This window comes from Penicillium bovifimosum (assembly GCF_028826915.1).
Source record: "Penicillium bovifimosum strain IBT 22155 chromosome Unknown utg000005l_segment0_segment0, whole genome shotgun sequence".
NCBI lineage: Eukaryota > Fungi > Ascomycota > Eurotiomycetes > Eurotiales > Aspergillaceae > Penicillium > Penicillium bovifimosum.
The window spans coordinates 3,399,964-3,423,953 of NW_026622714.1; the positions used below are offsets into that span (position 1 = coordinate 3,399,964).

The window sequence follows — 23,990 nt, forward strand, 5'->3', positions numbered from 1 at the left end:
TTCCTGTGATTGGAAATGTAACAACAAAAGATAAGAGGCAAATTACCACCCTAAAGGAATGCGGGGTAACCTAATTATTATGAAGTAAGGATGATATCCACCTGAGACCTCATCCTGCTTCTTCAACGGTTCGACTTAACATCTCCAATATGGCGGACACGGACATTGATCATGCCCCAGAAAGAGATGACCCACCAAAGAACGCGGTTCATGTGACTGCGACAGCACAGCCACCTTCCACCTTGGAGGAGTATGAACGGCTTTTTGGTGTTGACGAAGACGCCTATGAACAGCCAACCACCACCAGGAGAGAACTGTGGTCGTATTACCTCTATTACAATGGTGATAACGGTGTTGGTCCTGGATCGTACAGTCAAGCGCTGTAGGTACACCAAAAAGAAAACACTTCATGACTCCAAGTCTCCAACTGACTTAAACAGCTTCCAATGGGCCTTGAATGGTGCTGGCCATCAACCTGGCTCGAATCCTCCCAAAGCCTGCACGGGCTCCTCGGCATGTGTAGTCCCGTGGGCTGGAGGCACAAGATCAGTAGCATCGGTTGTTCTCATCGCTAACGGTCTTTGCTTCACTTTCATGACAGTTATATTTGTCTGGCTAGGAAGTGCTGCGGACTATGGCTCATTCGGCCGATGGCTCCTTCTGGTCTTGACGGTGGTCTGTTGGGCATTGCAGTATGGGATGATCTCCATCAGACATCCGAGTCAGTGGCCTGCAGCGATGGGAATGTATGTTGTGGCATACGTTGCCTATGGTGCAACTTTGGTGTTCTATGCCGCTGTGTTTCCCCGTCTGGCACGTTATACGCCGCATGTGCGTAAGGCAAGAGAAGAAGATCTCAGAGAAGGAAAGATCAGCCAGGAGGAATACGATGTCATTGAGTCCTTAGAGAGGAATCATATCAGGTGCGCTGATCCCCTCTGCATTCGTTATGATATTTTCACTAACGATATTAGCAATATCTCCACTGCACACAGCAATATCGGATACCTATTGACGCTGGTGCTCAATCTGAGCGTTCTACTTCCGCTCCAGAACAACAGTTTCTCAAACAATCTGGCTCTTTGTCTCACCAATTCATGTAGGTTAATCCCCAGTCATATCAGGGATCGGATTGTTTATCTGACTTTTGCAGATTGGGTCATTCTTGGTATCTGGTGGTTCATTTTCCAGCAGAAAAGACCGGGCCCAAAAGTACCCAAAGGATCAACTTACACCAGCATTGGCTTCAAGCAAATTTGGCTGGCTATTCGAGAGATTAGGGCTCTGCCTCAAACGTTCTTGTACTTTTTTGCCTACTTTCTGCTTGCCGATGGCCTCAACACTACTGGTAGGCTTTCCCTGCGCTTGGATGAGTCCCAGCAAGGCTGAATACTATATGAGGACCGACTGACCCTACCAGGTACACTTGTCTCCATTATTCAGAATGACTCTGTCTCATTCTCCTTCTTACAACTCACGTATCTCGGTATTGTTCAAGCCGCTTGTTCAATAACCTCGACAATCGGCTTTTGGTACATACAGCGGTACTTCAAGTTCAGCACCAAGACCATGTTCCTATTCACCAATTTCTTCAGTGTGTTCATACCCTTTTGGGGGATGCTGGGACTGTGGACGAACCGCATCGGCTATCATAACAGAGTATGTATGAGGTCCCAGGTATGGAAATATCACTGACAACCTGCAGTGGGAGTTCTATTTCTACAATGTCATCTTCGGTCTCTTCCAGGCCCCATACTATGCGGTAGGTGGAAGTTCGAATGATCTTCATTACACAATTTCTGTGGTTTCTAACATTTACCAGTACGCACAAACGATGATTAGTGAACTAATGCCTCGTGGCTACGATAACATGTTCTTCGCACTCTTTGGAATAACAAATCGTGCAGTAAGTCGATTTACTTGCTGGCTTTGCTGGTAGCCATCTCTAACCGACTCATTAGTCTTCAATCATTGGCCCCAATGTGATTCAGGCAATCATCAACAGCACCCTGAACAACTGGATGGGCTTCCCATTCTTGTTCGCCATTTGCGCCGGAGCCATGATCACCATTTGCTTTGTAGACATTGAAAAGGGCCGTAATGATTGTCGGAAATTCGCAGAGCAGCGCAAGTTAGACCGAGTTCTGGCAGAGAGTAGCTTAGCTGCCGATGATATTGCAAAGGGGAAGCCATATGGTGGCAATGGAGGTGTAGACACTGCAGATGCGAGCACTTCGGCGAGAGAGTAAGGGCGTGTATTGCGGAACTACTTGTTCGTTTCGGGGCTCTAAGATCATGATTCATGAACATTGAATCATCCTTTCATAATTTCATTGAGTTCTAGTTCTAGAGACTAGATATCTTTAGGGCTAGGGCTGTGATCCCGAGACACCACCCGTGGCCGTCCCATGTGCTAAATTCTAATCCCTTGGCGAATGGGACGCCCTACAGATATTTTGTGGCACCCCCGCCGCGTGGAGAGAAACTATCAGTGGGGAAACTCAAACATCCGGGTACGGTCACGTGAGGAAGGCAGAAGGCGGAAGGCCGGAAGCAGCATATAGATCACGTGACTATACACCGGTTTAAACTTTAAGCTTATGTTTAACCTCCAGTTTGCAGTTGAATAGTGGAACCACTTCGGGAATCCATCAGCAATGCTATTAGGACAAGAATCTATCTACGCTAGTCAAGCTAGGTTGTTTTACCTAATTTTCCAAAGGTTGCGACGTTGCGTGTCAATCAGCTTTAGCAGTTAGCACACAGCTGTGCCTTGACAGATCCATCCTCAAGAAGCACTCCCAACATTTGTTTTTTTCCGTCTTTGTTCGTCTTTTTCTCGAGTTTTCCTTGGAAAGTGGATGCACAAATAAAAAATTAAAAAAATAAGGAATGTACGCAGTATGCAGGGTAACGGAGACTAAAGAAGAACCATGCCAAGTACACAGTAAATGGTTCGTCGTTCAAGTAGGTTGAAGAGCTCTCTCTCCTGAAATCATGTTGTCTTCACGGATCGACGTTTTGGGGGACCACTTGTTCTGACAGTCGTCAAGTAGTGAATTCACAAGGAACTTGCCGTAGACATTAGATTGGTTTGCTTGTTTGCATCTGACGCTCACCTTAAATACCCGACCTCGATATAGATCCTAAGGTCTTGTCCTCGCTTTTGACTATACCAGGTCTCCAAGCTTCTTTGAGTCAGGCATCCAAAACGTGCTGGAAGCGCCTTGATTCGTACCTGTATTTTGGTGAGTGGTGTTTTCTCATATCGTGGCATTTCGTTTTCTCGTTTTCGTGTCCTCAGGTTCTCGTGTGGTATTGTCATCGTGTTTCGTTTGTTCATGAACGGTCGTCGTTGTCGTCTCTGGCGGGGCAGGGACTCGGCGACTATATAGTCTTTCTCTTCACTTGTGGTGTTCATTCCTCTTCAACCATCTCCAACTTCCTCCTCGTCCATCTTCCTCTTTGGCCATCTCCAACTTCTCTCTCTTCCATCACTGCTCCGTTCTCACAACTTGCTTCCTTGCCTCTGCCTGTTTTGGCGGCTAACGTGTTGTTTTCAGCACCATCTGACCAGCCAGCTGCTTCTCGGTCCTCAGTCCGTTTTCGAATATCGTGCCTCGTCCACGACACCTGTTCTGGCTCTCACTTTCCCCGGCCGTCACATCTCATCCAACTTTCAACAACTTAGGTAAGTTGAAGCGCCCATACATTCATCACCACCCTCGTGCCTCGTAGCAGCACTCTCTAATAATAACGTCTCTCACAGTGCTTTGCTGCCTCTAAACACTGCATCATGGCGATGAAGGCCAACTTGACTGCTTCTGAGATGGAGGAACTGAGGAGTAACGAAACGGTCGACTTCCTGGCATCTCGCCTGTCGCGGGGTGGCACAATTATGAAGAGGACTCAACTGACCTTGCACCTTCGTCGATGGATGAGTGCGGTTGAACGGTATGGCGAAGTCCCGTCTAGGGCTCCTGCATTTCTGTTCCGTATCTTAATCCATTTTACCACCGCCGAGAAGGCGGCAGAGATAAGAAGGATCCAAACACCAGAAACATTCACGGAGTCGGAAAGATTGCTGGTCATGCTTCGAGCCTTAATCGACGAAAAAGCAGATGAGAGGGTGCTGCGGCACTTAGAAATGCTTCCCGAGAAAAAAATCACCTGTCAGGAGCTCTTATCACCAGACTTGGGTAAGTACACTGTTCAACTCGATCATCAGTGAGCGACGTTGACCATACGAAACTCGGTAGAGAGCCTTTATCACCCACCGGCGAACCCCACCGCATCCGAACAATCTGGACGTGAGATTCGAGACATAATGAGATCCGGTGACCAAAAACGGATGAAAGAGAACCGTGAGGTTTTCTATATCACTGGCAACATCGCCTGGACAGTTAGAGCGCCTTATTGGCATGTTGCCTTGGCTACTGACTCTCAAGGCGATCGGTTTTTGTCGGATGATGTTCTTGACCGTGCACTGCCAAAGTGGAGACTGATTCTCACTGGTGAAGTAACTCCAACCCCAAGGTACCCGAGGACTGTTGAGTCTTTCCCTGCGTGGCTGGACGCCGAGGAGCGGAAGGCCCGTCTTCTCGGCAAGCCTTGGCCCCAAATTCAACCACCTACCACTGTTGCGCGCCCTCCGTCAACTCCGAAGACAGCAGACTCAGACAAAAGATCATCGCCCGTCCTCTCTCGCCTTCGCTCTGGTGGTCGTGGCTGCACGTCTTCGTTTGAAATAGAGGATCCGCAGGAGGTTGAACAAACTCGTCTGCTTCGAGAAATACTCACAGAAACCAGAGAGACAAAGAAGCTGGTTCAAGATTCTCTTCAGAGAAACACGGTTCATCCCATGACACAATATCCCCAGCTCACGGATGTTGCCATGTCTTCAGAGCATATGACCAGACCCGCTTTCCAAAGCAATCAGGGAGCGCAGCCCTACTACCTGCTGCCATACCCTACGGAGGTTCCGCAACCTGCCCCGACCGCTGATGCCGATTGCCCCGTAGCGCCAGAGCTCATGGAACAAAACCAGGTGGACCCGCTCCAGCACATCACACCCACACCTGCCCCTGCGGAAGAAGCCTGGGCTGCCTGCCAGCGTTGGCTGGGTCAGAACTCTCAGAAGGGCAATTGAGCTTGTTTCGCCGTCAGTCATTCTATTTGAGGTTAAGGACGAAAACACCAGGAGAAAACAACTAAAAAAAGTTCAAAAAACAAAACACAAAAAAACCCCCAAGTGACAAGTTTACATTCAATTCGGATTCCAAGAACGAAAAGCGAAAATCAAACAAAAAAAACGGAGGCAATGGCATCATACGTTGGAATTTTTTGCTATCTTCCTTTTGGTTTTGATTTGCTTCGATATGAAAGGAGAAGAGGAAACTGAAAAGAAAAAAAAGCCAACTGCTGGATGAGTGCTTCTTGAGGATGTGTCGAGGCGCCGCACAGCTGTCAAAGTTCTATCCCTTGTAGATAGAGTGCGGGTTATGTCACATGTGAATGTCGAATGAGTTATTAAGAACCTTGGTTGTTTGAGTATGTAACACACTACTTTTCGTAAGTAACTAGTCACTTCATAAAGTGATCCATGGAGCACAGGCATCGGCATCCCGCATCACCATGGGCGTGCCGCGTATGACTGGTCCTTTTGATAATTGTACACATCTTCATGCGCACATCCGCGCCAACGGTCATCAAGTATTTTACCGCACTGTTGCTTTTACCTCAGCATGCTCAGGCGGAACATGATTTCGCTGGGTCATGTTCACATGACCTGTCAGACTGAGTTCGGTTCAGCTCAGAAGTTCCAATGAAGCTTCCCAATCAGGTTAGCGTGGCAGAATTTCATAAATTCGGCAAAATCATAAGCGGTGGTCTGAGGAAATTGAGGCAAGGACGGACTTTTGGCTTGACCAATCATACCGCTCCTTTCTATATGTTTTCATGCTTCAATTCCAACCTATCTTTTTAAGGATCCTAGAAGATATCCATGAGTTGACACTCGAGTCTAAGCTTTTTCCGATCCCTGTGGTTCTGAGGCCTCTTCCTCAACCTGCGTCCCAGCCTTGCGCTGATTCTTTTCCTCTACCTTCTCACGCCATTGTTCGCCGAAAATAGTCGTGAGCCACACACATATTCCAGAGACAACCAAAAATGCCGCACTGATCGTGCTAAACCACCCCACTCCCATAGCCTCGATTGCCGGAAGAACGAGTCCAGATCCCAGAGCACCAAACACGTACCGGAACAAATAGCTTCCGGCAACGACTTCGGCACTCCTACCACTTGACTGCATAACATCCAGACTATAAGTATTGAGACTGGGAAAGCAGAATAGCTGCCCAACTCCCTGGAAGAACATCGCCAGAACAGGGACAGGGATTCCCCCCACAGCCTTGTCAACCGTCCAACCGTAGATCAACATACAGCCGGGAATAACAATACCCAAAAATATCAGACAAGACTTCAATCTGTCCTCGGGTACGCGGACACCACCGCGCTTCTGAATCCATTGTTTCACAGTGCGATCTGCCCACCTGCCACCCATAAACGTACCAAGAAGATACCCGCAACCGGGCGCGATGTAGAACAGTCCCGTCTGGATAGGACTTGTCAAGTGGAAGCGGGGGTTGAGCACATATCGAATTGGCGTCAGGAGGGAATACTGGTTCCACACGAGAGCGCCAGCCGCGAGACCAGTGCAGAACAGGTTGGGGTATTTGAAGAGCATGATTGCTACCTGCAGAGGCGAGATCCGGTGCCAAAGGATTACCGCTTTCTGCCATAGTGGCATGTCATGCGTGTCGTTTTTGGTCAGGTTCGGGTAGGTCTCTGGGAAGAAGAAGAAGACGAGCAAAGTGCCGCAGCCCCCGAGTGCTGTCTGGAGCCAGAAGATTGCGCGCCAGGAGTGAAATGTGACAATAACACCCTGTATTGAGTGAATTAGCAGGTTTGTTGTTGTGTATAGTGTAGGTGTCAACGTACGCCGATGAATGGCCCAAAGGCAGGTCCAATCAGCGTTCCTGATAAGAACCATCCTAGGGCTGTTGCGCGAGCTCGAGGCTCGTATACATCTCCTAATGCCGAGCTCCCGACGACCAGGAAAGACGTTCCTTGGAACGCAGTCAACACGCGGAAAATATAGTAGGCTGGGAGGTTGGGTGCCAACGCGGTGCCGACGCTGAATACAAAGAACAAGAAAGCGCTAATAAGGAAGATCTAATCCCGGATTTAGCTCGCCATACCTTAACTCTGTTTTTTTGGTCATTACATACCGGCCGTCGGCCCCAGACTTGGCTACAGGGACCCCAAAAAGGAGCCGCAATTCCCATGAACGCCATGTACAATGCATTGCTTGCGTTGATGACACTCCCGGTAGTGGTATATTCCTTCGCAACTTCCGGTATACCAGCTAAGATAGACGTCGACGAGATCGGTGCGAGAAATGAGCAGAAGGACAGAACGCCAACAATGATCATTTTGCGAGCTGGTGAAAAGCGTAGATACTGTTCTGCGTTGACTTCGTGGAAGTCTTCATTGGCAACCATGTCATGATGCGATACATGGCTCCTTACATGGTCGAGGCTATTTGCCAGCTGTGAACGTTGCGACCCGGATCTCTGAATTTGACCTTTATTTGCCGGGGACTGGGAGTGCCTGTCCTCGCTGGATGCTCTTGAAGCAATTGACGCACTTGATGCAGATGCAGGCATGGTGGAAACCTGTTAACAACTACTTCCTGCCCGCTTGTGATATATAGGAATCAGACTTGAATTGCTCGTAGTGCATATGAAATATAAGAGGAAAATTTTTATTCGGCAATGGTCTTTCGGAGTCTGCCCGAGGTCGTGCAAGGTTGTCGGGTATGGCGTAGACGCGCGGGAAATAGGAAATAGTCTTCAATGGATTAGCAGACAGCTGACAGTGTCGGAGGAGAAGCGATTGAAGTGAATTGAGACAATTCGATGAGCCAACTTGGATCGCGACTTGAGGGAATATGCGCTTTTCGCTTCCTCGCTATCATCCTGGGGGTCGATCGGCGGGTTGTCCGCGACGTGGCATTGGAGGAGGGCCCTCTCCAAACAAAGGGCTTGCCATCTCTCTTGTTGGGGTCGTTCTCGCTCCAATTCAGAGGGCCAGAGGCGATGGATCACTGTGATTGGAGACAGGGCGACGTGCCGGACTAGAGGGGGGGCGGAAAAGAATCCGAGCCCGGCGAGCCGGAACTACGTTCGAGCGGGGAGCCTTGGAGGTGAAGTCGATGAGATATGTGTACTGTGTACTGCTTTCGACACTTTCAATGCTATTGCGGACATGAGTATCTAGTACACGGGTACACAGAAATAGTTGTATCCTTGGCCTACTAATAGATCATTGCCCGATATTTTATCTCTTGATTTATGCCATCCCCCGCAACAACGGTCAACAGTCCAGACTCCCTGATAGCCTCACTGGGCCTAGCAACACGATCCACTAAACGATGGACCGGGGACCGATGGTTGAATGACATTTGACTTAACACTCGAATCAGACGAATCTCGATTTCAGAAGTCTTTTAAATGAGCGTCTAAAACACTAGCCGATGTGGCTGTGGACCCTTGTTCACTGCCCCCCCTGACAGCAATGACGTTATCCGCTTCTGACCGCCAACATCCAATGATCCAACTTTAATCTTCCACCTCCCCACCTTGTCGCTTTGTCAATTTGAAGCGCTCTCGAATTTCTATCATGTCTCAAAGTCAAGTTCCCGCCCACAGCAAGGGCTCATGGACAAGTTTCCTCAAGGTACGCAGCAACCGCGACTTAAAGGTGTACTAGGGCTAACAAAGTTCTAGTCCATCGCCTCCTTCAACGGTGATCTATCTTCACTGACTGCTCCTCCTTTCATCCTATCTACCACCTCCCTGACCGAATACTCCGCCTACTGGGCCGAACACCCTGCCGTCTTTGTGGCACCAGCGAAGGAAGCCGACCCCGCGAAGCGTGCTCTCCTAGTGCTCAAGTGGTTCCTCAGTACTCTGCACCAGCAATACTGCAGTCGTAGCGAAAAGCTCGGCAGTGAGAAGAAGCCCTTGAACCCGTTCCTGGGTGAGCTGTTTATCGGCAAATGGGAGGGTGATGCGGAAGTGGGAGAGACCAGCTTGATCAGTGAACAAGTCAGGTATGTGAAGCTCGTGTTATATGGTACCATGGTTTAGCCGCTAAATTAGAATAAAGCCACCATCCTCCGGCTACTGCCTACGCGATCCGCAATGAGAAGAACGGCGTTGAGGTGAGTTCACGAACGAGCATACCAGGTCATTTTGAGATACATTCGCTGACAATATATTGTAGCTGCAAGGATACAACGCGCAGAAGGCCTCGTTTTCGAGCACTATCCTCGTGAAGCAGATCGGCCATGCTTTGTACACACTCACCCCGCCCGGATCCACCGAGAAGGAGCAATACCTGATCACGCTACCCAACCTCCACATCGAATCGCTCATTTACGGCTCCCCCTTCGTCGAACTGGAGAAGTCAACCAAGATCGTCAGCAGCAGCGGCTACGTTGCCAAGATTGACTATTCCGGCAAGGGCTGGCTGAGCGGCAAGAAGAACACCTTCATCGCGAGTCTATTCAAGGAGAGCGAGGGCGAAAAGAAGCCCCTATACACCGTAGAGGGCCAGTGGTCAGATAAGTTCACCATCAAGGACGCCCACACCAAGCAGGTGGTCGATTCCTGGAACTCCAAGGAGAACCCCGTTACTCCACTCAGCCTGGCTCCACTCGAACAACAGGATCTATATGAGAGCCGACGGGCCTGGAAGGACGTGGCCACCAACATTCAGAAGGGTGACATGGATGCCGTTTCTGGCTTTAAGTCACGTATTGAAAATGCCCAGCGTGAGCTGCGCCGCCTCGAAAAGGAAGAGGGCCGCGAATGGGAGCGCCGGTTCTTCAGTCGTCTTGAGCAGAGTGACGACGACGCCCAGACACAGCGTCTTGCCCAGGTGGCTGATCTTGCTCTTGAAACTGATAAGACAGGGGGCATCTGGCGTTTCGATGCTAAGAAGGCTGCTGGTGCTCAGCCGCCTTATCACAAGGTCGGCGGTGAGGGGCTCGGTCTCACTGAGTAGATTGTCCTGGGGCTTGGACCTTTGCCCATAGTTATATGGGGTTTCTAATCTTTGGTTGTTTCTGTATCTTGCATTCCGATTGTACATATTGGGGCGCGTGGTTAAAGTTGCTTATAAGCTTGGACTTGGCGGTTTGACCTTTTCAAATTTAGAGATGTTGGTTTCTACACGGCAATATTGCTGGTATGCGAAACGTCGAAGACGAAGACTACGGCGATTACTGGGCAGAGGGCCTACTCTCGAGTCTCGACTCAGTCTCGAGGAGGCTCCTGCGCGGTGTAATCTGTGTAGTATTCGTAGTTGTTAAAGCTAAGAATGCAGGCATCGCGAACTACCTCTTAATACACACAGACGCACGCTAGGTCACATGACTCCTTGTTGCCAGTTCCAGCAGATGTTCCCGATACGATATCGGCAGAATTTCGAGTCTCCCGATAATTTCGAGTCTCCCCTCCCGATATTATCGCCAGGATTTCCGATATTATCGCCAGTTAGCCGAACTTACCACACAGTAAGCAAATGATTTAAAATTCTTAAATACCTCCCTCCCCCTCTGATTCCCCTCTCCTTCCATCCACTTCACTCCTAATTTCACTTCCAACCTCCATAATGCCTGACAGCAATCCCGCATCGCAGCTTATACTTAGAGCGAGCTACATCGAGCAAATGAATCTCTCTTTCTCTCTCTCTTTCCAACCTCCATAATGGATTTCAACGAAAGGACTATGCGGAGTGTGCCATTGACTATGAATTGCTCATTGGTGGCCCTGGTTCGCCTACTTAATGGAGCGCTGCCATCAGACCAATTGACTGAATCTGATATACCTCAGTTTGTGCAACTCGACGCTGATCATACCTCTATAGATCACTACTCTCTTCTGTTTTCAGATATCTTACCTCAAGAATTTGCCTCACAGACCCAGTCTTTTCCTCGGACGATCAAGAAGCCTCGCACAGCACCTACCATTCAATGGGTTTGGAATCACTTCTCCACGGAAGTATCCCGTGAGTGGACGGAAAAGCGGACAGGGAAAAAGATGACTAGACATCGAGTTATCCGCTGCACAGTCGTCTATGACAAGACTGGTATACAATGTGAGTGGGAAACCATGGATTGGCAGCACCTGGCAAAGTACTTAGCACTCCATTTTCCCATCTCAAGCTCAACATTCGACGCCAAATAGTCGGGATATCCGCAAGGTATTCAAGAAACAAGAGAACCTGTCGATTCAGGAATGTCTTGAGTGGAACCTCCTGCGTCGAAGTTTGGGATTGCGGTGGGGAAATGGAGTGCTTTGCCGGGTGCCGCCTCATATTTGACGTTGAGTGGGCCTTTGGGAATCCAAGGTTTGCCAGTCGCATTGTTTTCCGGTCTTGCCATCGATGACTGTGCAGCTGATATCCTGATCTCTGGTCATCTTTTTCACTGTCCGCTTTTCCGTCCACTCACGGGATACTTCCGTGGAGAAGTGATTCCAGACCCATCGAATGGTAGGTGCTGGGCGAGGCTTCTTGGTCGTCCGAGGAAAAGACTGGGTCTGTGAGGCAGATTCTTGAGGTAAGATATCTGAAAACAGAAGAGAGTAGTGATCTATAGGTATGATCAGCATAGAGTTGCAAAGACTGAGGTATATCGTATTCAGTCAATTGGTCTGATGGCAGCCCTCCATTAGGCGAATCAGGGCCACAGGTAGGCCAAATATAAGTGGAGTGGAGCCGAGTGAGCCCATGACTTCTACATTACATACTACGAGCGTGCTACAACGTACCAATGCTAGGCAAATCTCCATATTCAGGTGGCCATACTTGATCATACAGAACACACCATAATTCATGACACTTTTAGCCCAGAATGCAACCGAGCTTTGGATCTACCTCTACCAGACCCCTTGAGCCAGCCATCATAATCATCAGCCCATCAGTGGGGTCATAGGACATCAGAGGGTGAAATAGGCAAAAAAACGTGACGGGGAAACCGTAGAAACAAGTGACATACCGAACCCAAGAGACACCGACTAGGTTGGAAGCGAGAACAAGAAAAACAAAAAGCAGAAGGAAACCTAGAGAGGAATTGGTGAATTTAATACAGAAACTGCATCTGTTGGGAGCAGTCGTGTCAAAGAAGAGCAAGGTGGAGAGGATAAGAGAGTAAAGCAAAAGACAATAAAAGCAGATAAGTAAAAAGCAAAATATCAAATGGACAATTCCCCGTAAGAAAAACCAGCCAAAGCTCCCCGAGAGGTAGAGATTACACAGGGTGAGAGAAAGATGAAGAGAAAATTCTGGGTTCTGCCTGCCTGCGACAAGACGAGTGTTTCCTTTTCTCTTGTGTAAAGTGAACAAAAAACCATACCCCCTTTCAAATCACTCGCAAATGCAACGCCTTATGTGTTTGGTGGGTCATTATGTCTCCCTGTCGTTCCATCTTTCCCCTTAGTGACCGTAGTTGCCACCCCAGCCGCCGCGGCCGGAGTTTCCATAGTAGTTACCAAAGCCACCGCCGTAGTTGTTGTAGCCAGAAGCCTGGTGAGACTGAGTGGCCGCACCCTGGTGACCAAGACCGCCGAGTCCACCGTACTGGGGGTTCAGCTGGGGGTAGCTTCCAAAGGCCTGCTGGCCCTGCTGACCCTGGAGCGGGGGAAGCCCGGTCTGTCCCTGAGGCTGACCGGGGACGCTGCTGGTAGCGGATCCCGGACGGTTCTGAGCAAGCGAGGGGCTGGGGCCACCGGCCTTGGGTGCTTCAAAGCCCTTGGTCTCGTCGTTGGTGACAGGGGGCTGTCCGGCGATGGGAGGGTTTTGGCCGAAGCTGCCCTGGGAGCGGCTGAAGACATCAGACATTCCAGTGCCGAAGGCATTGGCGCCAGTGGCAGACTGGTTGTCGGTCTGCTGAGTAGAGCCGCTGCGGCCGTAGACGGAGTCACGGCTGGGCACGGACTGACCGAAGCTGCCAGTGGTGGCGGGGGAAGACGAGTGTTGTTCGTAGGAGAAGGCACCGTGGGGCTGACCGTACATGCCACCCTTGCCACCATAGGGACCGTACTGGCTACCATAGCCGTACTGCTGGTTGTGCTGCTGCTGTTGCTGCTGCATGTAGTGGTCCTCGTAGCGGCGAGCATCATCGTATCGCGGGCGATTACCGCCAACACCGTACTGCTGCTGCTGACCCATCTGGTTCATGTAAGTAGCGTAATGGGGGTTGTTGTAGTAGTTGGGGTACTGGTAGCCATAAGCTTGGTGCTGCGCACTCTGGCCAGGCATGTGCTGGGCAGTGGGGGTCTGCTGGGTGGCGCCAGGAATAGTGGGGTTCGGGGTGTTGTGTCCGCTGTTGGTCGCATCAACGGGTCCATAGCGGTTAGGAGGCTGCGTAGTGGGGATTTGAGCCTGGGCTTCAGCACCAGTGGCACCGAATCCAGCTCCAGCGCGGGGTCCAGTAGGGATATCCTGGGTCTGACCGTAAGAGCCGTATGAACCGTAGTAAGGGAAGCGCTGTTGGTCGGCGGTGTAGAAAGGAGAATATTCGCTGCCAGTGGTGGCAGTGGGCTGAGCAGGAGCCTGATTGGCAAAAGGCTCGGGAATCTGCGGCTGCGGCTGGCTCACCTGTTGAGTGAAGGGATCAAAAGGCTTCTGCTGAGGCTCAGAGTAGCGAGCAAAGTCGGTGAAAGAGTCTGCGGCAGATGCTTGGGGAACCGGGGGCAGACCGGGAGCAGGACGTCCAGCGGCGCCGGACTCCATCGAGGGAGGTGCTTGGTTGGCGGGAGGAAGCGAGGCACGGGGCGCAACGGGGGAGGGCTGCGGGGGCTGAGCGCGGGTCTCTGGCTCTTCGCGGTTCTCATCGATATCGATAGCGTCACCGTTCAGTCCCAGGCTACCGAACTGAACAGCAGCACGGTCCACTGCGTGGTTGCCGGGCATAACCACGGCTTGCTGCTGCTCCATCACACGACGCTGAAGACCAGGGGTGCGCTTGCTAGCGCTGGGAGGGTAGGCGGATGAGGGGATGCGGGAGGGAGTTGCAGCTGCCGCTGCGCCCGCGGGGTCGACGCCACTGCCGACGGTGCTCGCGGCGGTGTCAGTAGGAGTAGGACCGGACGCATCGGGAATATTTTCGAGGTTTGTCTTGGTCAAATCGACCTTGTGTGGGTTGACAGCGGCGGTCGGAACGGCGGGAATGACGGGGTGGGTAGGTTTGGCAATGGGAGTCTTCTGGGGAGCAGTAGGCGCAGTCACAGGCTCCGGGGCGGGAGGAGATGGCTCCGCCACAGGCTCAGCGGGCGTCTCGGCGACAGGGGCAGGAGGAGCAGGTTCAGGCTTCTTCTGAACGGGGGGAGGGGGCGGCGGTTTGGCGAAAAGGCTAGCCCACCCCTTCTTCGAGCCCTCAGGAATCACACTGCTCTTCTGTTCGGTCGACTCCGATTCGGCGCCTTCAGCTGCTGGCTCTGCAGCAGTCTCTTCCACATTGGAGGCTGGCCACCCCGAAGTCGAAGTCTCGGTTGGCCATCCCGAAGTCGAAGTCTCAGTCGGCCACCCCGAAGCCTCTGCAGCGGGAGCTACGGCCCGAGTTCCATTTGTAGTGGCTCCTGCGCGGCCACCGCGGCCACCACGGCCTCGGTCTGCGCGAGCACGTCCACGAGTCTCTAATCCACCACGGCCACGGGTTCCACGAGCGGGGGCTGCAGTCGTCTCGGCGGAGGTGCTCTGAGCATCCTTGGGCTTTGGAGTCTTTTTCTTGACCTCTCCCCACTGGGATACATTGCCTAGAAAACGAGTCAGTGACAGCCCTCGATTTAAGATGTTTCGTTGTTATGCAGTCAGGAAATGGGGTTGAGGGGTTGCTCGACCTTCACTGATGCGCTCGATTGCTTCCAAGAGTTCGCCGTTCGAATCTTCTAGTGCGAACACCAGATCTTCGTCCTTCCAGTTTGGGAACATTTCCTTAAGAGTAGGGAGATCGTCGGAGTACTTCTTCTTCATCTGTCCAATTTCGCCTTCCTCGAAGGATGAGACTTCTGAGTTGTCATTCGCAGATCTGTTCCCACCACGACCACCTCTGGAGCTGAAGCCGCCACGACCGCCACGGGCGGATACCCTGCCCCGCGAGGCGGAGGATCGATTCTGAGTATCGGACATATTTATTGATGATGTGTGTGATGGAGAAGTATTGGGGGGAAGGAGGTCACGATGGAGGCGCAACTGGAAGGGAGGAAAGGTTATCGAAATGGAGCACCCTCGCAAAAGAGGAACAGCACCAAAACCACAGGCACGGGGGCCAGAAGAGACAGAAAAAGAGGTAAAATCAAAGTGATTAATTGGGGGGAGGAGAATGAGTAGGAGATGACTGAAGAAAGGATCAAAAGCTAACGGGATCTGAGTTGCTTCCCTCAAGTCTTGGCACTGCTCTGGCTTTTAGCGAGTGGCGCTTATTGGTGCTGCCTTATTTAACTAACAAAGAGACGACTTTAGGTGGCTAAGAGGCTAAGAGGCTATAGAGTAGAATACAATTATCTATCATTTATCAATTGTATTGGAATTACAATCATGTTAAAGTAAGATAAACACATTCATACGAAAATCTCGGCAATCGTTCTTTCTCTTCTTTAGTGTGGTTTCTTCTACTCGTCATTCACCTTGGCTTTACACAGTAGGGGTCACTTCTCACCGCCCTGGTCGATCATCGCCTTGGAGTCCCCTCTTCAGTGCTTCACCCCCATGCATTCAACATACCACTTCAGCACTCACCGACATCATGAAGGGCACCTCAATTTTTCAATTCAAGTCCTGGCCAAAGATTCATCAACCCTTACCTCGTACTCCACGAGAGTCGCAGCAACTACTGAATGCTCTCACATCTTCCTTTCGTCGTCAGTTAGACGGGGCTTATCCCGCGTCCGGCAACAATCATGGCAGACCCCTCTCGAACCCCGAATCGTCAGCACATGCCACCGACCAGCATTTACAGAACATCCTTGATAATCCTCTTTTCCGCATAATTCCGGCTGTGCCTCACTCACAAGTGCCTACATCATTGCAAAGCGTGGAGGGTCAGCGACGGCTTGCTGAAGAACCCATGGCAGTTTTTGATCAAATGGCCGCAGCTGGCTCAGTCACTGCAAGCACAATTACTGAGTGCTTGAAGGCCCAACTTCTTCTTTCAAGGTCCCCAGCCGATATGAAATCATCTCGGGCAGCATCGCGGATCGTCAATTGGTATTGGGCATCTGATGGCACATCAAGGCAAACGTTATTGCGCTTGCGACCAGCTACTACGTCGTTAACCAAGTTCATGGTTGCAGAGGGATTGCATGACACTGTCATGCAGTGGTTGCAAATGCTCATCAATCAAGACTTGGGCAGTCAAAACGGCCGGCTCACCGAAGGGCTCGCTCGGCAGACATTCAGTCATCTCCTCGTTGATTTCATAGACGCGGAAACTTGCTTTGGGGATGGCTTTGGGTCAGCAATGGCATATTATTTACGTGTATGCCAGATGCACTTCCACAGTGCATCATCTCATAAGTCAAGGAAGCCGATGCTTCTGGCCGCAGGAGCTCACCTGAGTCGCACGGCTATGGAGTACAAACCGTCAGGCGAGGAGGTATCGGTATCAGTATATGATGAATTCAGGGACACGGTTTCCCTGTTGACTCCTCGATCTCTATTGGCAGCATCTGTGGCCATCTGTCACCCAACTAATCCTGACCCACGTCCATTCGTTCAATTTGTGGGGAACCTATCACCAATTAAGTTCCAGGCCTGGAATGGAGCCAGGCGAGATGCCTTTTTTGAAATTGGATCCGAGGCCCTTCGAGTGCTGGTTGAACGCAAACGATTCCGCGATATATCCAGGCTGGAGCACCATATTTCCGAATTGCTGCCAGAAGAGCCAGCAGCCCAGGTTGCTGAGAAATCACAGGCATCGCCCGAAGTTGTGGACATCAGTCGTTTGAACTGGAGCTTCACATGATGCTTTGGTTCAATTTTGCTGAACAATCCATTCTCGCCCAACGCGGGGACCCTCGAACAACATTCAGATCAACCCCACCACCCAGAAGGCACACACAGCATGCCTCTCTCATAAGACCTCAACATGTACAGACACCATGTTGACGTGTCGATACGCCAGTCGGGTACAATCCCCACCCGCGTTCATTTGTGTACTGTTGCACAATTTATTCAACTCCACTACAGGGCGTTCGATCAGCCTTTGGGTTGTCAAACGCCATTCAAAGGCAATTTACTGCTGCTACTCCACTCTCGCTAGACTATCTGAGTCAGAGCCTCATCTTCTGAGCCCTTTTACATGTTCTTTCTTGGCGAAGCTTCAAGGGCGTGAATTGCCAAGAAGACGTGGCTGAACAAGCTTCGGAAGTTGTTATACAACTCAAATCAATCAAACATCACAGCAATTTTGTGCGGACTTGACTTGCGGTCCCAAATACATCAGTGATGTCCCCTCTTATGTTCGCATTGTTTCTGCTATAGCATACCCCTGTTAGAATAGTGGTGCGCCCAACCTTCTAGACCAGCCCTTCCAGTCCAGAAGAGAATAGTCATAAACAGTTGTGATAATAACATCGACCTTCTGTAAAGAACATTGGGTGGCGACTGAGATATGGAACTAATGGAGGCTGTGTGACAGAATGCCGTGGAGATTTAGAGGGCTGGAGCGAATCAGCCCTGGGGGAGCATCTCCAAAGCTATTAAATCAACTACGTCACCGCGCGACCTCACGCTCACGCTCCCCCCAAATAGCCCCATATAAGCTAACTGCTCTTTACTTCTCTTTCCCTCGCAAAACCTCGCCCTAACAAGAATCGCAGTCGCATCATCCTTGCGATAACCCTGCCACATAGTTTGAATCGGTATATGAGAAAGCGGGCAGTCCAAGTATCTGACATCATCGATCCACAATGGCTACTGAAGGGACCTCCATGCAGGCCAATGCAAATTCAGGTATGTTCGTTGATTGGCATGCAAATTATCTTTAGTCAAAAGAGCAATTGATCCCAGAGACATGGTGTTCCTTTACTCTATGGTCAAGTTCCTCCTGGTGGAACGGCCTCCTAGCTCCTTTCAAAACTATATGCTGACTAAGGGATGTAGCAGACACTGCGGAAATAGTCAAGGAACACTCGCATGCATTCCAGAACAGATTGAATACGACACAAACAGACAGTGACCCTGCTATCGACACAGCAAAGCCCAAGCTGGACGGACAAGAACGTAAGGCAGCTACTGAGGTTGAACCAGCTACTGAGGTTAAGCCAGCTACCGCGGTTGAGCCAGCTACTGAGGTTGAGCCACGTAAGTCCGCTGCAGACACCGAGCCGCCTGTTGCAGAGCAAACTACGGAGGAGTCGACTGCAGCGGATAATGTGGAATCTTCTGTCGGCAGTGTTCCCATTGCCGCCAAGTCGCAGGAGACACTAGGGCCGATGAATGAAACAAAGGTCGGCGAAAAGCGTGACCTCGATTCAACTGTGACGCCTGTCCCGGCTGGAACTGCGACGAACGGGCCTGAACCATTGGAGGGACCTGGTAGCAAAAAGGCTAAGACAGACAAAGAACTTGTCCCGGGTCACAATGGCACTACCGCTGCTCCTTCTAAAGCAGAAGACGAAAAACCGAAGAAGGATAGCCGATCGAAGACAGAGAAGATCAAGGACGCTGTGAAGAAGGTTGTTCATCCAGGAGATGGCGTTGGCAGCCGGACCCGCAGCCGGACCAAGGATACTTGAATGAATGAGAACTTTCAGGTTGTAACGTTGGAGGTTTTCTGTGGTAGTTTATTCCTGTCATGGTCGCTCCAATCTTGAATTGAGTTCGTTCATCTCCGGAGGTTCTCCCATTTGCAGCTGTACTTAATCGTGGGAAGAAACTTCACAAATCAAAGAACACCCGGAATTCAATATCATGTTGGTCTTGTCAAGGGCTCATACGACATACTCCAATAAGAGCTATTCGAGGTAGACACCAAGTGGACGTCAGCGAGACCTTCACCTTCTAGGTAGATGTCTGCATGCATTGCTTTCATCACTCTTTGTAGTGCTTTCGCAAGTAGTTTCAGTGCCGTAGGGACATGTACCTGTGAAAGCCCATACAGTAGTCAAATAACGACGGGAGTAACAGGTAACTAAAGCCAATGCTCTTGACACAGTACAATCTAGTTACATGTACTCTGTAACTAAAGTAAGAGTTTAGAGGGCGCCGATTATCGGGACTGAGTCATTCCTCGGACCGGGACAACACTTTACCGGTCCCGCTATCACCAGTGTGGAAGGCTGTGTCATTGCTGGCGGTAGAGTAACTTTTCAATATCTGTTGAACTCTTTTTTCTATTCCTTATACTATATTCATTAACCTTCAAGATGGCTGGACAAAAGATCTGGCTGCGCGCCGAGACCAAGCCCGCCGAGGCGCGGTCTGCCTGTGAGTAGCCTTATCCCACCGAATGGCGGGGGGGCAATTGGCTAAAGATTGCGGTCACTAGTGACTCCTACTACTTGCAAGGCATTGATTGATGCTGGATATGATGTGACCGTTGAGCGGTCCACCCAGCGCATTTTCGAAGGTATGTCCCAAACTAATCATGTCCCTGTCACCCTTCGCAATTGGACTCGATTGCTAATGACGCCCGCTAGATGAGGAATTCGCCAAGGTATGTTTCACTCGACAGTTCAGCTCGGATTCGCCCTAAATACCGTCAATTGCTATAGATCGGAGCTCCTCTGGTCGAGGAGGGATCCTGGGTCAAGGACGCGCCGAAGGATGCCGTCATTCTAGGCCTCAAGGAGTTGCCCGAAGATGACTTCCCTCTGGAGCACGTTCACGTCACTTTCGCCCACTGCTTCAAGCAGCAAGGTGGTTGGGAGAAGGTCCTTAGCCGCTGGCCTCGCGGAAAGGGCACATTGCTCGATCTGGAGTTCTTGACCGATGATTCAGGCCGCCGAGTCGCTGGTAAGACTCCTTCCTGTCTTCGAACATTCTTCTTCTGACTCAATTGACTGACCTCCCTCTTTCTTCTAGCCTTCGGATGGTCCGCCGGCTACGCAGGTATCTTTACCGTGAGATGTTTGCTCGAGATAATCTTTACTAAGACATGGAATAGGAGCTGCTTTGGCCGTGAAGAACTGGGCTTGGCAATTGACACACCCCGACGAGGCCCTGCCCGGTGAGGTCCCGTATGCCAACCAAGGTCGCCTGGTTGAGTCTGTGAAGGAGTCGCTTGAGGCTGGCAAGAAGGTTGCTGGCAAGGCACCCAAGATTCTTGTCATCGGAGCTGTGAGTCTTGCCCAAGTCGAGAAACAGCCACGTGAATACACGGAATACTAACGATGTTATAGCTGGGACGCTGTGGCAGCGGTGCCGTGCAGCTGGCCAAGGATGTCGGTATCCCCTCCTCCAACATTGTTGAGTGGGATATGGCAGAGACCAAGCGAGGTGAGTCAATTGATGTCTACCAGCTGTTTCTCTTGGGCCAGAACTAAAACATCCGCAGGTGGTCCTTTCAGGGAAATTTCACATGATGCGGATATCTTCGTGAACTGCATCTACCTCTCAGCCAAGATCCCCCGTAAGTTTTGCAATAATGAATCCCCAACTCGGAACAAATCGCTGATATCTCGATTAGACTTCGTGAACTTGGAGTCCCTTTCCGCTCCCAACCGAACTCTGTCCGTCATTTGCGACGTTAGCGCCGACACGTGAGTCATCAGATTTGAACTATGCAAGCGCACGGCTAATTCTCCCAAGTTCCAACCCCTTGAACCCCATTCCTTTGTACGACATCACGACCACCTTTGATAAGCCGACGGTTCCCGTGACTGGACTGCCGGCTGGGGGTCCTCCCCTGAGCGTGATCAGCATTGACCACCTTCCTTCCTTGCTTCCCCGCGAGAGCTCGGAGATGTTCAGCGAGGCCCTCCTGCCCAGTCTCCTTACGCTCAATGACCGGGCCAACTCCCGGGTCTGGAAGCAGGCCGAACAACTCTTCGATGAAAAGGTTGCTACACTGCCCAAGTCGCTTTAGGCTTAAGCCTGTCGCGCTGGTATGTGGTAGGTCTAGGAGATTTTCATTTACATGCATTTCACGGTCCATATGACTCAAGACAAAAGTTGCAAATTCGAGAATACCATATGATTAGAATTACAATTTTCCGGGGTCCTCAGAGATACCTATCACGTATATGTCTTGGCTGCGTAGAGCGGTCGTACCTAGAAGCCAGGTTGTGGCATCCCGTCTTTGTTGTCAGGGCGGGAGTTTGGCCCCTAATACCCGAACATGCCCATATATAATTTCATACCTTCCATTGGAAGAATCTTGTGCTACCTATGGAAGATACGTATGGCTTTACCCCAGATATTTCAGTGTTTAACCCACGGCCGACCCCTGCGGGGATGTAAGACGGATACCCGGAGAATCCGTCCGTGGGGGTCTAACCCACTGCCACGACGCCTGGACCAAGAGGAATGTTCCAGCCATTGGATAAAACGAGAGTTCCACGCAAAAATATCGAAGACAGGAATGCTCACAGCTCATGTGTACTGAGAGGAAGCTTCGTATCGTGATGATCATCGTGATCGGAGTTTGACCCGTTTGATAGGCCTAAGTGGCCAACTTGATTTCGGAGAACATCACTGAAATGCCCTGGATCGTCTCGATCTCCGCATAAAACACATCGATCCGCTCTTGTTCTCCCCTCTTCCCCGGTTGAACTCATTCACCTCTGCATTCCCTCGAACGTTCGTCCTCCAGCTCCCTTCTAGCTCTCCGCACTCGGCGAAAACTCCGACCCACATTGATACTCTCCTGTTATCTGTGAATTACCGGTCGTTCAACGTCTTCGCCACGATCAGGGTCAGACCGAGGATGGGACAATGAGATAAGACGTCTGCCCTGCTTCGACAACCTACAACAACCGCCGAACCTCCCTTTATACCACTGTGCTTCATGCAAGAAAGGCCGACAACGGTCGCCGCCTATGCGGCCGGCGCCTCGCTGGCAGCCGTTGCTCTTTTCTACGTATTCGGTCCGAACTACACAATTGACGGGGACGAGTCGAATGACAGCAATCGCAAGAAGAGCATCGTAGGCCTGTCCAATCTGGCCAATGACTGTTTCATCAATTCGGTGCTGCAGGCTCTAGCCGGGTTGGGTGATCTGCGAGTCTACCTGATCCACGAGCTACACCGGCGCCAGCTGGACGGACCGGAAACATACAATGCGCTGCCGAGTGACGAGGAACTCACGCCGGCACGGTCCGACAAGTTGCGGGAGTTACAGCAGGGGATCACCACCCGCGCATTGAAGGAAATGCTGGACCGGCTGAACGAGCGGCCGATTTTCAAAAAGACCATCTCGGCGCGCAACTTCATCCAGGCTTTGGAATATGCGTTCCGCACGCGCATCAGTCGTAATCAGCAGGATGCGCAAGAGTTCTTGCAGATCGTGCTTGAGCGACTCTGCGATGAATATCATGCTGGTGCACGCGCACGTCAACGAGCACTGGGCGCCATTGGCGTGGCTGGTCCCACGACGGAAGAAGAGGGCAGCGCACAGGAGAGTTCGTCCGAAGTGGAGGTGCGCATAGATGACGGGTCGACCCATGGACTGCCCGCCATCATCGATACGAAACTCAAGGAAATTGTCCAGGAGTCTGGTTTTCCATTCGAAGGCAAGATGGAGTCGCAGATCGAGTGCCAGTTTTGTCATTACCAATACAAGCCGAATCAGACGGCATTCGTCAATTTGACGCTACAGGTTCCGCAGAAGAGCTCGACTACGCTGAACGCATGCTTCGACGGTCTCCTCAAGACCGAGTATATCGAAGATTTTCGCTGCGATCGATGCCGTCTGCAGCATACTGTGGATGTCAAGACCGCCGAGTTAGCTCGTGCTCGAACCCAAGCTGACCGAGACCGATTGGAGCAAGAAATTCCGCGTCTCCGCGAAGCTCTAGAGACCGACCCTGAGGCCGAAGTAGAGGGAGTCGTATTTCCTCCCGCAGAGACTATACCGAAGCGCAGGATTGCGCGCCATATGCGCATTACGGAGTTCCCCAAGGTCATCGCCATTCACCTTTCGCGATCCATCTTTGACCAGAGCAGCTCAAGCAAGAACGCAGCGAAAGTCTCTTTCCCCGAGCGGCTCCCTCTAGGTAGCATCTTGAGCCAAAAGTGGTACAAGCTCCTCGCCATTGTCTGTCACAAAGGTAGTCATCACAGCGGACACTACGAGTCCTTCCGCCGAAACCACATCTACCCGCCCTTTTCCACCCCGGAGCCCTTCAGCTCCTATGCGCAGAGTCGCACTGCCAGTCAGAGCCCCTCTGCAGCGCCCAGTCCGCGGATTGTACCACGCAGTAGCCCGGATCCCGATGGCCTTGGAAGCATTTCGAGAGCAGACTCATCGACCTCGCTATCCGGCGCCTCAGCCTCTGCTTCAGCGACCCAACTCACTCCTCCTCTCCCGCGGCCCACAACCTCCGGCTCGCGTCGTTCTTTCCAGAGCACCACCTCCCGCTCTTCTAAACACACGTTGTCCCCTGCCTCGGATAGCCACAGTCCGACGACGGACCAGGGTCGCTGGAGTACGTCTGCCCCGCGTTCTGGCCCCGTACCCCGCTCTTCCCAGGATAGCCCCACGGTTAGTTCCCGACTTCGACGGCGTCGGAAGCCGAACGATCGCTGGTGGCGCATTTCCGACGAAAAGATTAAGGAATGCAAGACCTCCGATGTGCTGGGTATGCAGCGGGAGGTCTATTTACTGTTCTACGAATTGGAGAAACCTGAGCCGGTTCAGTAGATGATACATAGTATACATATGGCATAGAACTAGGGAACAATATAAAGATTAAATGATT

General features: G+C 51.2%; 8 protein-coding genes across 8 annotated transcripts; 6 read left to right on the plus strand and 2 right to left on the minus strand.

Annotated features, from left to right (window-relative positions):
* Positions 1-149: 149 nt before the first annotated feature.
* On the plus strand, positions 150-2,249 carry N7515_006487 (uncharacterized protein; the record flags this gene model as incomplete). Its single annotated transcript, XM_056667231.1, has 7 exons — positions 150-382; positions 441-1,099; positions 1,154-1,348; positions 1,421-1,659; positions 1,706-1,762; positions 1,823-1,906; positions 1,962-2,249. The coding sequence occupies 7 exons, from the start codon at positions 150-152 to the stop codon at positions 2,247-2,249; spliced, it is 1,755 nt and encodes a 584-aa protein (XP_056520827.1).
* Positions 2,250-6,022: 3,773 nt separating this feature from the next.
* On the minus strand, positions 6,023-7,727 carry N7515_006488 (putative MFS transporter; the record flags this gene model as incomplete). The annotated part of the gene is made up of 3 exons (XM_056667232.1): positions 6,023-6,943; positions 7,000-7,233; positions 7,290-7,727. 3 exons carry the CDS (start codon positions 7,725-7,727, stop codon positions 6,023-6,025), a joined length of 1,593 nt encoding a protein of 530 aa, XP_056520828.1.
* Positions 7,728-8,742: 1,015 nt separating this feature from the next.
* On the plus strand, positions 8,743-10,131 carry N7515_006489 (OSBP family protein; the record flags this gene model as incomplete). The annotated part of the gene is made up of 4 exons (XM_056667233.1): positions 8,743-8,799; positions 8,850-9,175; positions 9,232-9,286; positions 9,349-10,131. 4 exons carry the CDS (start codon positions 8,743-8,745, stop codon positions 10,129-10,131), a joined length of 1,221 nt encoding a protein of 406 aa, XP_056520829.1.
* A 2,433-nt stretch (positions 10,132-12,564) lies between these two features.
* Positions 12,565-15,258, minus strand: N7515_006490 (putative RNAPII degradation factor Def1; the record flags this gene model as incomplete). Its single annotated transcript, XM_056667234.1, has 2 exons — positions 12,565-14,885; positions 14,970-15,258. 2 exons carry the CDS (start codon positions 15,256-15,258, stop codon positions 12,565-12,567), a joined length of 2,610 nt encoding a protein of 869 aa, XP_056520830.1.
* A 616-nt stretch (positions 15,259-15,874) lies between these two features.
* N7515_006491 (uncharacterized protein) lies at positions 15,875-17,092 on the plus strand (the record flags this gene model as incomplete). Its single annotated transcript, XM_056667235.1, has 1 exon — positions 15,875-17,092. One exon carries the CDS (start codon positions 15,875-15,877, stop codon positions 17,090-17,092), a length of 1,218 nt encoding a protein of 405 aa, XP_056520831.1.
* Positions 17,093-18,038: 946 nt separating this feature from the next.
* N7515_006492 (uncharacterized protein) lies at positions 18,039-18,866 on the plus strand (the record flags this gene model as incomplete). Its single annotated transcript, XM_056667236.1, has 2 exons — positions 18,039-18,081; positions 18,232-18,866. The coding sequence occupies 2 exons, from the start codon at positions 18,039-18,041 to the stop codon at positions 18,864-18,866; spliced, it is 678 nt and encodes a 225-aa protein (XP_056520832.1).
* Positions 18,867-19,496: 630 nt separating this feature from the next.
* On the plus strand, positions 19,497-21,157 carry lys1 (saccharopine dehydrogenase (NAD+, L-lysine-forming); the record flags this gene model as incomplete). The annotated part of the gene is made up of 10 exons (XM_056667237.1): positions 19,497-19,557; positions 19,619-19,699; positions 19,770-19,786; positions 19,845-20,085; positions 20,155-20,181; positions 20,237-20,409; positions 20,472-20,568; positions 20,627-20,701; positions 20,759-20,831; positions 20,881-21,157. The coding sequence occupies 10 exons, from the start codon at positions 19,497-19,499 to the stop codon at positions 21,155-21,157; spliced, it is 1,122 nt and encodes a 373-aa protein (XP_056520833.1).
* Positions 21,158-22,078: 921 nt separating this feature from the next.
* On the plus strand, positions 22,079-23,932 carry N7515_006494 (putative ubiquitin C-terminal hydrolase; the record flags this gene model as incomplete). The annotated part of the gene is made up of 1 exon (XM_056667238.1): positions 22,079-23,932. One exon carries the CDS (start codon positions 22,079-22,081, stop codon positions 23,930-23,932), a length of 1,854 nt encoding a protein of 617 aa, XP_056520834.1.
* Between the last annotated feature and the right edge of the window lie 58 nt (positions 23,933-23,990).